Source organism: Tetrao urogallus (assembly GCF_951394365.1).
Source record: "Tetrao urogallus genome assembly, chromosome: 1".
Classification (NCBI taxonomy): Eukaryota; Metazoa; Chordata; class Aves; order Galliformes; family Phasianidae; genus Tetrao; species Tetrao urogallus.
In genome coordinates this window covers 148,836,904-148,849,535 of record NC_136813.1, presented here as the reverse complement: position 1 = coordinate 148,849,535, position 12,632 = coordinate 148,836,904, and the positions used below count along the sequence as shown (strand labels likewise).

General features: G+C 41.1%; 1 protein-coding gene across 1 annotated transcript; it reads right to left on the bottom strand.

The window, feature by feature from the left end:
* Positions 1–964: 964 nt before the first annotated feature.
* Positions 965–12,404, bottom strand: USP44 (ubiquitin specific peptidase 44; the record flags this gene model as incomplete). Its single annotated transcript, XM_079549358.1, has 5 exons — positions 10,899–12,404; positions 3,186–3,384; positions 2,604–2,712; positions 1,551–1,756; positions 965–1,161 (listed from the first exon to the last, which is right to left on the bottom strand). The coding sequence occupies exons 1-5, from the start codon at positions 12,327–12,329 to the stop codon at positions 965–967; spliced, it is 2,142 nt and encodes a 713-aa protein (XP_079405484.1). The 5' UTR covers positions 12,330–12,404.
* Between the last annotated feature and the right edge of the window lie 228 nt (positions 12,405–12,632).

Below are 12,632 nucleotides of genomic sequence, written 5' to 3'. Positions count from 1 at the left end.
GCTTGTTCAGCCCAGAGAACAGAAGGCTCTGTGGAGACCTCATTGTGGCCTTTGAGTGGTGAAAGGCTGCTTACAAGCAGGAGAGGGGGACCAACCTTTTAGACAGTGTGATAGCATGATGGAAAATGGCTTTCAATTAAAAGAAAGAGGAGGAGTCATTTAGGGTGGTAATTAGGGGGGAAATTTCCACTGAAGAGGGTGGAGCCACCCAGAGGCGATGTGGACATCCCATCCCTGGAGACATTCAAGGCCAGATTGGATTGGGATCCTGAGCAGCCTGAGCTGGTAGGTGGCAGCCTTGCCCTTGGCAGAGGGTTAGAACTAGAGAAGCGTTACTGTCCTTCCCCCCCCTCCCTCCCCCAAGCCATTCTGTGATTCTATAACATTTAGCGTAGCTCTCTTGAAGGTGTGGGGAGAAGAGTTCAAGCAAATTTCACTTTAGTCAGGAATACAAAAAGTTTCTTATTAAAAGTTCGGTTACTATTCAACATGTAGAATATTTCTTGCTGGTGAATGTTAATATTCTAAGACCTAGTAGCAATTCCTGCAGAAAGTAAGAGTCATGATATCATTAGAACTATACTATAAAATGTACACAGGCATATATAGAAAATTAACCACAGAAACATCAGTTTTCCATTGAAAGTCATTATTCTAAACCAAAAAGATTATCAAAATACAAAAACAGCTTAAAAAACAGCCTGAGGTAAGAGTTAAATGCAAATGGCAATCTTTTTCTTAAAAAAATAACTGTATTGAAATTCTAAGTACTTAGAAAGTTACTTACTGTCGATAAAAACTTTCACTAACAGTCGTAAAGAGCACTTTACCTAATACAAAAGTATATAAACATTGTACAACAGATTCAAAGTCAGGAAGTACAACACTGTACTTGCATTTCATTTAAAAATATATAGTTACGACAATTCAAACTTCACCATACACACAGTTAATTGCCTTTGGATTAGCTGCTACTGCTGTCCACAGAACAGTCAGCTAACTCTGTGTGCTGCTGACTTTCAGATGTGCTAGGACATATTTTACCAAGTCCATTTGCCTGAGAAAGTCGTTGGCTGTAAAACAAAATGTAGGCTTGAGCCTTGCATACTTCTTCCATAGTGCACATGTTGAGTTTTGAATCATTGCAGTGTACCCAAAATCCTGAAATGAAGAAATACAGCAAACAAAGAAAACAAAAATACCCATCAGGACACTGGTCACTGGTTTGAAGTAGACTCAGTCTACTTAATCTCATCTAACAAGAGTTGCTTTGAAATAGTATGCCATTTCAATTGAGCTACTGTATCTGTCTCTCCAGTTTAAAAGCCCAGCTTAATTTCCTCAAATTTACAAGAGAGTTTAGAGACAGAGTAAGCTTAACTTGTCAATAGAGAAATTGCACTGTTTTGGCCTACAAACTGCAATTCTCATTGCAGGCAGCTCAGCTAGAAGTGACACCCTTTTGCATTTGAGGAAAGATAGCAAGTCAAGCAGTTTAGAATTATGAACACCCTTTTCTCCCACACTTGTATTTCACAGCCGGTTCCTACCTCCTTCTGAATTGTAGCAGTAGGCAGTGTAGTGCCCTGAGCCAAATCCTTTCCCGTGATGCATTACTACAGCAGACAAGTCGTAGATAAAGCAGTCGGGTAGGAGAGACTTGAGGGATTCTCTGCAGCAGTAAGGCTCCATGTTCAGTATTTGATCAAAATTAACATGCACGCCGATCTTTTCACGATGATTGCGTCCTGACCACCTAGAAAGTTAAGTCACATGAAAACTTACGCTTTTTAGAACAAACAGCTCTGAATGCTGTGTTCTGAAAACAAACAGCTAGCTTTGTTGTTGTCTTTGCACGCAAAATAAATGTGAATTTGCTATTTTCTCCCAGAAATCATCCCCCATAGAATCATGGCATGGCTTGAGTCAAAAAGACCTTAAAGCTCATCTAGTTCCAATGGCCCCCCTGCCACAGGCAGGGATCCCAAACACCTAGTTCAAGACCTTTTGGAGTGTGTCTATAGTACCCACTATCTTCATCTTCTGAAAGATCCATCTTAAGATCTCACTGTAATTGTATTTCCACATACTAAATGCCCTTTTCAGTTTCCTTTCTATTCTGGACCAGTTCTGCGCCAATGCCTGGGCTATGAGTTCTCAGCGATGCAGCCTTCCCTTCCTTACTCTCAAGCAAATGAATCAATGCATTTGGTTATATGAAGGTTATGTGAGACTTCTAATTGAATACAATCTCAGCTTGTACACTAGTGAATGAATGTTCACTTTACTTGAGGATAACACAATCAGTTTTTACCAACAGAGTTCACAGCGGGATTAGTAGAAAAGAAGGACTGAAAAGAAGGATAAAATAATTTTGATACTAAAGTAGCAAGTAGTTGGAAAACAAAGAGACAGTTCTCTACTTATATTATAGCTTACTGATGTTTAAATTGAGAAAGGAAAATAAGTTTCTGTTACTATTCCTCCATTTCTCACCATACCATTAACTGAGATTAAACTGATGTTGAGGAACATTGATCTCAAACGATGGAAGAGGACAACGTGAGTCAATCTGCAATGCTGTTTGTTGTGGTTGTACTTACCTAAACCTCTTCAGGTGTAATCGGAGAACCTGAGGTAGTCGACACACCATAAGCTGCTTCTGAGCTTCTGTGAGTATAACTGGTTTAGAAGAAAACTTCCTGCGTTTTGCTGAGGCCAAACACACAGTTACATAACACAGATCTCGCTAATAGCCTTGTATTCATCCACCGTATTTGTGTGAATTTCAATAGCTACAGAATGCATCTCCTTAAAAAGGATACATATGAGATCCATTCTGCAAGGCTTACTTTATGATTTAAGTGTAAAATACTTGCAGTCACTTAGGTCATGCACTTCATTTTAAAAAGCCGGTAGGTTCTTCAGCTGGGAATAGCAGCATCCCCATGAGTGTGTGACTTCATTTAAGAAGTGCATCACACTTTAAAACGTTCTTTGAACTGTTCCCCTTCTAAGAAATAATAGCTGCCACAGTGACAAAACAGCAGGACATAAGGAGAAGAACCTTGCTTTTAATGCAACATATTTTTAAGACTCATAGTATTTTACTACGCTTTTGCTATCAGTCTGTTTCATATTTTACACAGAGAACATATGTATGAGTACATACTGCCTTTACTCACTGTTGCACTGATCACACGCATATATCTTTCCTTCCAAAGCTTCAGTTTCTGTAAACTTGGCCAGCATTTCTGTCAGCGGACAGGGATACTGCGATGCCATCTCCTTGCCATTGCAGTGATACCTCTCGGGGAACTCCAGTGACAGGTCCCAGAAAGGTTCTATGGTGTTTGATTTATTGTCACAGGCAAGGCACGTTACCTGTAGAACAGTATTTCACAAATTGGTTACGCTCAAAAGTTTATGTTGCTCAAAGCATTCCATAACAACATAGCCCCAAATATACACGTATTATTTTCCTAAGGATAACCAATAGAACCAAAACAGAAGGTGTAGTCACTTAAGAAGAGTAATGCCATAGCTCATCTCTTTTCTCTGAAGCAGCATGTCCAATACTGCTACCACAAATGGCTAAGTGCTTCTATGTTTTACTGAGAAACAAAGTAAGCGTCAAAATGATTTGTATGGCACTTTTCAAGAGAAAGCAGACAGTGGAACTGCTGGAGTCCTCTCTCTGAAAATAAATACTCCAGATCGCTCCTTCAAAGAAAACTCAACAAGGAAAAATAATGCATTTCTTCTTTCAGTAAGTGGATGCATCAACACACCGGGGAAGGGACAAGCACTAAGACAAGGTAAATAAAATGTCAAGAAGAAAAGCAAGTCAAACTCAAAAGTCCAGATAAGACAGCTGGAGGCAATTAGCCCAGGATAACATTCAATATTTAGGGAAGTAAGTTAAAAGCAGTAGCTCTTCTAAGCTTGAACAGCAAAATATTAGATCTTTGTTTGTAATGCAGTCTTCTAAAGGCCAGGTCAAGCTACTAACAGAAGAGTGCCACAGCATTTCATTCTTCCTCCTAGTGATCTCCATCCTCCTAAGACCCATGTGGGTGAACCATTCTTCTGAGTAGCTGACCTTACACAGTGGTGAAACTCCATTTAGACCATAATTAAAATAGTTCATAAAGGCTATAAAGAAACATGAAGTTTATGTGAGACTAAAGATGCTCCCCTTTGTTCCATGCAACAGTAGAAGTACGATACAATCCTAAATTTGAGTTTTTTACTGGGAAGAACGTATTTATTTCTTGGCTTAGAAGTTGCTGTTGACCACTAGCTCAAGCAGCTCAAACCTCAGTGCTCTAGCAAATACGCCTTCTGAAAAACTCCACGCGAAGCTGGCTTTTAACTGAGCTCAGACAGCTGTGACAAAACTTCCATAACCATCCAATGCTCCCACGTGCCTCCCAGTAACTAAACTTTACCACGGAAAAGATTACTGGAACTCAAAATTTTCAAGTTAGACTTACTTTTGAGGTAACTCCTACCTACCAGCAGAGAATAACAGCTGGGTGTGATGAGAAAAAAAAATATATTTGTTTTGTAGTAAGTGGAATATGCAAGTTTTCAACCACAAGGCTAAATAATTGCCACGTAAGATCTCTGTAAACGTACTTCCTTTTTAAGGGAACAGCACAAGTTGCTTGGAACAACTAATGTAAAGACACAGTAATAAAGGAATGGAGGTCCACAATGGATCCAAGCATCATTGTCAAACAGGCAAGCCTTGGTGTTGCTGTCTGACATACATTCAGAGTAGCTCCCTTCAGTGAGATAATAAGCCATGCGAGAGTGAAAATGTACTGTTCCATTTGGGAGCCCTTTAATTTTCCTGTGAAAGTTTGCTGTTACTTAATTATTTACCCTGCTTTGTTACTTTTGGACGATTTACATAAAGGGAGATCTGTCCACTTATGGCACCTTCCTTCTGTGTGCTCTTTTGAGTAATTATTTAACGCATTTAGCAGCCACAACAGCTTATACCCAATTCATGCATTAGCTGCCTAACGCACGCGGATGTTTGAGTACAGGCACACGTGTTTAGCAGCAGTCAGGACAGCAGCTCATTGCTTTACATTCTAAGAAGAAAACGCCTCTGCCTTGTTCTTAGAAAACAAAACTTCTGATTTACACAGCAGAAAAGAGACTCTTTTGTTTTAATTTACGCTGACAGGAGCTTCGTTTTTAAGCGTGAACATCTGGCAACGTTTCAAAGCCACAAACTATTAGTAATTCTGAGCTGGAATCTAGACTTGGAGACGAAATGATCCGCTTGGCCACAGTTCAAGCTAACTCCAGCATAAACACAGGATGACTAATAGATTTCTGCTGTACAAATGGGTGATTTTGGTGGGCCAAAAGTTTATTGAATGGATGAGTTACTTAAGCGAGAATTTGCTGAACTTGAATGTGCACTGAAGATTAATGGGCTTAGGATGAAGTACACACACACAAACACAGAAGAGGTAATTTTAACAAGTCCTGAGGTTTTAAATCCAGCTTGCCATGTTAATACCCAAGCTCATTTTAAGATCCTCTTTCTCAACTAGTTAATAAATACTATCACAAAGGAAAACAAATGCGTAATTGGCTCAGCTTCCAACTTCTGTCCCTCAGGAAAAGAGCAGACCCATGTAGTGATGCACAGCTGCACCAAAGGCGAGTGGAGGAAACCTGTTAAAAGAATTATCAGGGCTATTGGCAAATTCACAGCAGCCAAGTATCCTGGCTATCTGAATAAATATGCACCCAACCCTACCACCATTGTGCAATAGCTGCTCCTGTGTGCGCCCACAGAGTGCTAAATGAGATGTAAATAGGGGCAGGAACAAATATCAAACCTATTTCCCTGTGCTAGGCTTGAGTTCCCCAGTTGGGTCAGTGAGAAGCAGGAGGATCTCTCCCTCAGCTAGAACCCATCTGTGCTGGGGCTCACCACACTGCTCCCATCTTTCCTAAGAGGGATCACTCATGCTCCTCTGGTACCCGCACAGCTCAGCCCTGATTTCTGTCTCTTCAACCTTTTCTTTTTGGTATGACCATGCACGACAGAAACAAGGGAGTGAATTTGGCTGAGCAATCTGATTAGTGATATGTGTAATTTACAGCTGTGTTTTTGAAAATCGAAGTTTAATTTCACTCTCCCTCTTATGTTCTGCAGTTGCTATTTTAGGCAGTCTTAAAGTTGTCATTATAACAAATCTGCAGGAGAAGTTTACATTAGAGCTAAAAAAGTGAACTACTGTTTTTAAGCTAGCTGAAATCCCTACTTTGTGCTCTGCCTGGCCATGCTCTCATGCCTTGAAATACGAGTGCTATATACAATTGTTTGGTTAAAGCTCAGCATTCAATCGTGGGCCAAAGGCCAGACTGAAAGGAGCTGGGTCAGATTGCTTGACTCGAGCTAAGAACGGAGGCCGCTCAGACAAGCATCACTGAGCCCGCAATAATTTGATGGACAGCCACTGCCCCAGATGGCATTCAGCCTAAATGCAACCAAAGAAAATAGTTAACATATTGCTGCAGAAGAAGGCAGCTCCAGCATCCGCTCTGTTTTGCCTGTTCCCTACACTTGCATGGAAGAAAGATGACTGCTCCCATCCCTGTTCTAAGAACAGTAAGTTGGCCGGCCGTTTTTATGCTTTCACTACTATGAAAGTTTTCACTCTACAAGCAGCTATCTATTCAAAAATAGCAGTTGAATTTTTCCACAGTGAAGTAATCAAAGGGGATTTAATTTCTAGGATGCTGCTGCAATTTGGCATTCCAACATAACAGCCTGTACTGTATTTCTTCAGTTACAAACACAACTGGAATTTGTAGTGATCAGTGTACACCATCACCAAAACGATCCCTATCTATGTAACACAACAATGCAAGCAAACACAGCAAACCACGGTCTGTGATTCAATGGCCTCTTACAGATCAAGTGAAAATGCTCCCACCTGGGTGCAACTGGACAACCATTTTGTGGTTCAGGCGATGCAGAAAAGCACAGCAGCTCTACATATATGTATAAAAACCAGCACACTCTAGGTATCAGAACTCAGAAACCAGCATACAGGTTGCGGGTTGATGTAAGTTTAAACACTCCTGTCATCCACCTGGAATTCTCACAGCTTTTAGTAGTTTATACCCATACTTCATACCCGGCACAGCACAGCTGTCACCACCACATTCCCCCCCTCCCCCCCAACCACACATTTACACTCAGAGCACAGCACCCAAAGCTGAACGGCTTCAAACAACTCAAAGATTGCTCATTTCCCCTATTCTCAGCCAATCTGTCCCGAAGCACACCAGTTAAGCATGTAAATGGAGTAAGAAGTGCATAAAGAGGAGCCGCCTTTTAAAAGCTCAAACTTCATTTACATCTGTTAGAACCGAATCACTCCCCGGGTCTCCTGCATATTCATTTCTCCGAGCACTCAGCTGGGGGAGGCACGCTGCCCACATTCTGTCTCAGGCATTTCCTAGCACTAGATGCGAGCTTGCCGCTCGACACACACCAGTTTCTGCTAACATCATTTCTGTAGACGTGTGGGGACACAATTTTCCAAACGCGGTGCTGAAAATACACACTTGCTTGGAAAGCAAAAATCTGCTATTACAAATCACGGATTTCTAAAAATATACCTGCCCACAACTCCCTGCTTAACGCTGAGGGGGGGGGAAAAAAAACAACAAGCAAGCCCTGAAATAAAGATAGTTTAGAAATTGTTGCATACCGTGCTAATTAGCTGGAACCATTCAAAAAGCTAAACCAAAAGAACCTCAGGGACAGTGGCTAACCTACTTGAAGTGTCCTCGAAGGGCATGTGGGTCAGTTCACATCAGCTTACCGTTGGCACAAAACTTCCCAGTGCATTTTCCTTTGCTTTTCCCATTGAAGGATCAAGGATAGGAGAGAATGGGTCTCCCTGCTTCCACAAGAGTATAAGCACAGGATTGAAAATAACTAGGTTTTTAATGGGGATGTTGGCATCTCTTTGCTGTCCCAATGAGGTTGAGAGGGATGGGGCCGCTGCTTCAGCAGATCTGCGTCTGAAAGCATTTGTATACAAGGTTTATTTGTGTGCCCAAGAAATATTACAGCACAACACCCTTCAGGAAATCACTGGAGAGAGACTAGCACATAAAAAAGAAAGGAGAGGATTTTCCAGCTGTGTTTTAAATACTCACAGTTTCCAAGGGAAAGTTTCACAATCAATACTGCAGAGTAAAAATCTCTAGCCCTCAGAGGATCTCAGAGTCAAAAAAGCTGATAAAAAAGCCAAGAGGCAATTTAACTGTCTAAACTCACGCTATTTTTGGAGTTACTTGTTACTTAGTTTTGTATTCCAAAAGCAAGTACGAGGTTTCAAGCAGTAGCTGGGAAAGACTTACTGTGAATCAGTTGACTGAGAACAGAACGAAACAAACTCATCTAAAAGGTGTTATTGTTTTGACAGCGCCTAAAGCTTTTTCTGGTTATCAAAAAGAAACCTGAGTAAGATTATTATACACTCTGTTCCCTTCTTATATTCTGAATAGTTACAGAGGTGAATCAGGCAGCTGTTTCTGAAGGCAAATTCCAGACAATGGTTTCCCTTCAACTTAAAACAGAATGGCTACGAGAGGGACAACGTTTTATTGCACACGTGAAAGTAATGCAAAACCAGAGTAAACATACAGCTTATCTGCATTGTAAGCGATCCTCTGTGTACTGTATCAAGAACAGTTCCTGAGGTTTAAAGGTCAAGTAGACTGGCTTTGCTGCACTTGAGTGTCTCATAGAATCAAATACCTTTGACTAATACTTTCAGTACTAATGGATAATAACTTTTTCGTGATGCTGAAATGGAAGGCAGCTGCTGCACAGCTTCTCACCTCTCCTTACTCACTGAACTAAGATGTGGTTTACAAAATACTCTTGATTAAAGACCCACCTAATTTTTTGAACAAACATAGCATGCTATGGCTCCAGCTACTTTCTAGAGAAAAGCTGTACAAGTGCTACAGCTTATAAACAGAAAACACTGAGCACTTAAGGAAAAAGACTACATTCCTTACTTCTAAAGAATTAACATCGTCAAAGACGTGGAACTGCTGCATGTTCAAAATGCCAGTGAAAAGTAAATTGAAGAAAGGAGTGAAAGAAGACAAGGGGCTTATTGGGAGGTCAGGTGCTGGGTGCTATCTGTGAAAACTGCCTCAGGAGCCAGGGAGAAATTACTGCAGCACACTTTTTCTTGTTCTGCTCATTCTAGGCACTTTGAAGTTCATCAGTGCTGAATTTTGCACACAGATATTGGCCATCTGGAGAAAAAGAAATGGGTGTTGTGGTCATTGCATAGCTTGAATCTCTTTAGTTCCCTTTCAGGCTCACTCGATGACACTTGAGTGAATTCTCATTAGTCCCCTCCTTAGTTACAGGAACGTGGGAGGGTTTCTAGTCACAAGCCTTTTTGGATAAAGCTAAAAAACATGTGAAAGAAGCAATATTACTCAAAGTGTCTTCAGAACCTCAGCAAGTCTTCCAGAAAATGATTCCTATTAGAACGCAAAGCACACCTTGACAGCCTGCCTAAGCAATTACTTTGTTTTTCTATCAAATTTGCTGTTGGGAGAGGAATGTGATTTTCAAACAGATTCAACAATATGATGCATTAGACACTTATATCAGTCCAACCCTTATACGAGAGATAACCACCTCAAGGAAAAAGTAAGCATGCCAATAGAAGTCTCTTACACTGGGCCAAGCAGAAGGTAATGGATAATCTATTTTTATTAGCAGGTGTACCAGTTTCTAACAGTTAAATCCTAAAACGAACTAAAAGTCAATATATTCTGCAATACAACTCTAATTTTAAGAGTCCTGCTGGCTTATAAAGTTTACTGATCACAGCAGAAAACAATCCTACCTCAGCTAAAAAGCATTTAGCTTTACATACACAAATACTGAACAAGCACTCCAGTTGTCAAAGTAGAGGCAATACCCACAATTTTGTTAACTGTCCCAAACCTCTGTTCGTTCACACAACGTATCCAACAAATGTTTCTGCACTACCTCAGCGGTGTCTGCATTTGTACCACAGACCACTTCCAGAAGGCCTAGACTATCTCATCTCAGCCTCTGTTCCTCTCATAGTGCAGTTAGTTTTATGATGCTCTCAACAGAAATCAGCATTTATTTGTTAATTCACAAATATTTGCATACACAAACAGCTGGGGTATGCATAATAGTAAGTGGGCACATTGATGTACTTAACAGGAAGCCAAAAAGAAAACAAGAACAATTAGGGGGAAAAAAAAGGCAGTTTGACAGAAAAAAGGAAAACCACAATTGCCTTCACCCCACAAATTTGGTTCCTGCATCTAAAGGGCTTTCTGTATCTTTCTGTTGTAATGGAAAGGAAGGATTAGTATCCTGGTGCACAACTATAGCCAACTAGGTACTTTAATCACAGAATCACAGAATGGCCTGGGTTGAAAAGAACCACAATGATCACCTAGTTTTAACACCCCTGCTATGTGCAGGGTGTCAGCAACCACCAGACCAGGCTGCCCAGAGCCACATCCAGCCTGGGTTTTAACTTGTAAATTCTTTATTACTGCATCAGTTGATGTTCAGAAGCAAAGCCACATGCTTATCAGTAACTTCAAGAATGTGTTTTACAATACCAAATTTATAACTTTTATGTTCATCAGGTGACTCTTCTATTTTTGGGAGTAGCCAAATGACCTTACTTCTAAAACTGTCTGTACTATATCCTCCCCATCCCTCCTCAATAGTTAAACATGTATTAACCTTTGAAAGGCGCCAATCGTTGGCCAGTATAAATCTGTAACTACAAATCATTGCACATCTTAAAAAGATAACAAAATCATACCTGACTTAATAGCTGTCCGTGAAAAATGTTGTTCACCACATTCAAAACCTGTTTTATAAGTTTTCTTTGAGCAGCAGGGATGAGAGCTGGGTATCTGGTCCCCGTAGTCTCCAGTTCCTGCTGCACTTTATCCAAAAGTTCACAAAGAAATTCCTGAGCATCTTGTTGGGCATATCCTCTGAAGGCTGGAATTAGTCTCCAGACAGAATGAAGCATGGCAAAAGGAGACACCAGCGCCCATTTGCCAGACCACATCACTTGAAACAGAGTATGCAGCTCGTGACAAAGAGAAATATGCTTTGAACTGGGCTCCCTGGGCTGAATGAGTTCCATATTTCTACTTTTTGATGCTCCTCCACTTAATCCAGAGGATAAATTAGATCGTCTCACAGAAGATGATCCCCTTCCTTTCTCTTGGTTCTCATTCACTTGTAATGTTGAAGCAGTTATTGACGAACGCCTGGATGAAGACCTGGTTTTACCACTGGCTGCTGTTGCCAGCAGTTCCTGAGTTTGGTTGAGATCAAGCTTTAAGAAGCATTCTCGAAAAATAAGTAAGTGACTTAATACCTGCAGGATAGAATTCATATAGCACGTGTTTCCCAGGTTCCTCAGTCCTGTTACCCCGGGAGTCACGGTGGGCCTTCGTTTAATTGGAGAGTCACTTATTTTTTTCAGTCTTACTTCATCTGAGGTATACGTTTCTTTCAACTCTGACACAGATTCCATGTTCTGTGATGTCTTTTGCATGACAGATGTTTGTGAGGACATTCTCATCTGGTTTTGTAAACGGCAGCTCTTTCTCGGAGGCATCTTTTCCATCTCTTCCTTCAACTGGCGCTTTCGTTCTTGTCTTCTCTTTCTAGCTTTGTTCCTCCTTTCCTCCTCTTCTTCCAAACGCTTTTCTTCTTCCAAAATCTTTTTTCCGCTAGGTGTCAGCTGGAACCACGACCTGAATATTTTGCCCATGAACGCACGCCTTCTGTGCCACAATGCTGTGAACATGCGGTCCTGATTGCGAAGCAAGGCCTGGGCACCGTCGTGTGAAAGGTAAGAATCATCACTGGCACCCATAGAACGCAAAGTCCTCCCACTACGAGTAGTACACTCATACTTTTGACTCTTGATTGCACTTAATGTACTTCGCAACAGTTTTATATCACCAGTTGCATTATCATTAAGAACATAATCATCACAGAGATAACAGAAAACATACAGCTCATTTACTTCCAATGCCACCGGGTGACCGTTCTCCTGAAAGTGCTTTAGTGCATGTTCTTCAATGTATCTCCCACACGCCACGTGCGAGCAGCTGAGGCATGCCCACACAGACTCGGTAGTATTGCAGTCCATGCAATGCCATTTCTGTGGATTCAGAATGGAGTGATCTTGGGCCAGTCGCAGGCGTCCTATGTGCTTACACTTATCCATTGTTAGAACTGAAACTGCAGAGATACACTAGCAAAATACATCGTCCAAACTATCTTCTGCCCGTGACATTTCCATCTGCAACTAAAAAGAGGAAAAGAAAACAACACAGAAGGTTCATAAATACCCAGCTGCTTCACTTTGATAGATATCAATGTATCAAACTCCCATTTGAGGTCAAGACCATGATCTTCTTCCAACTCAGTCCCACCAAATGCATCATGGCACTCAGTTACACAGAGTCAAAATGAACATTACCATCTGCAGGCTGACCCCCAGACGAGTCTGATTGCTGCTGTTCAGATT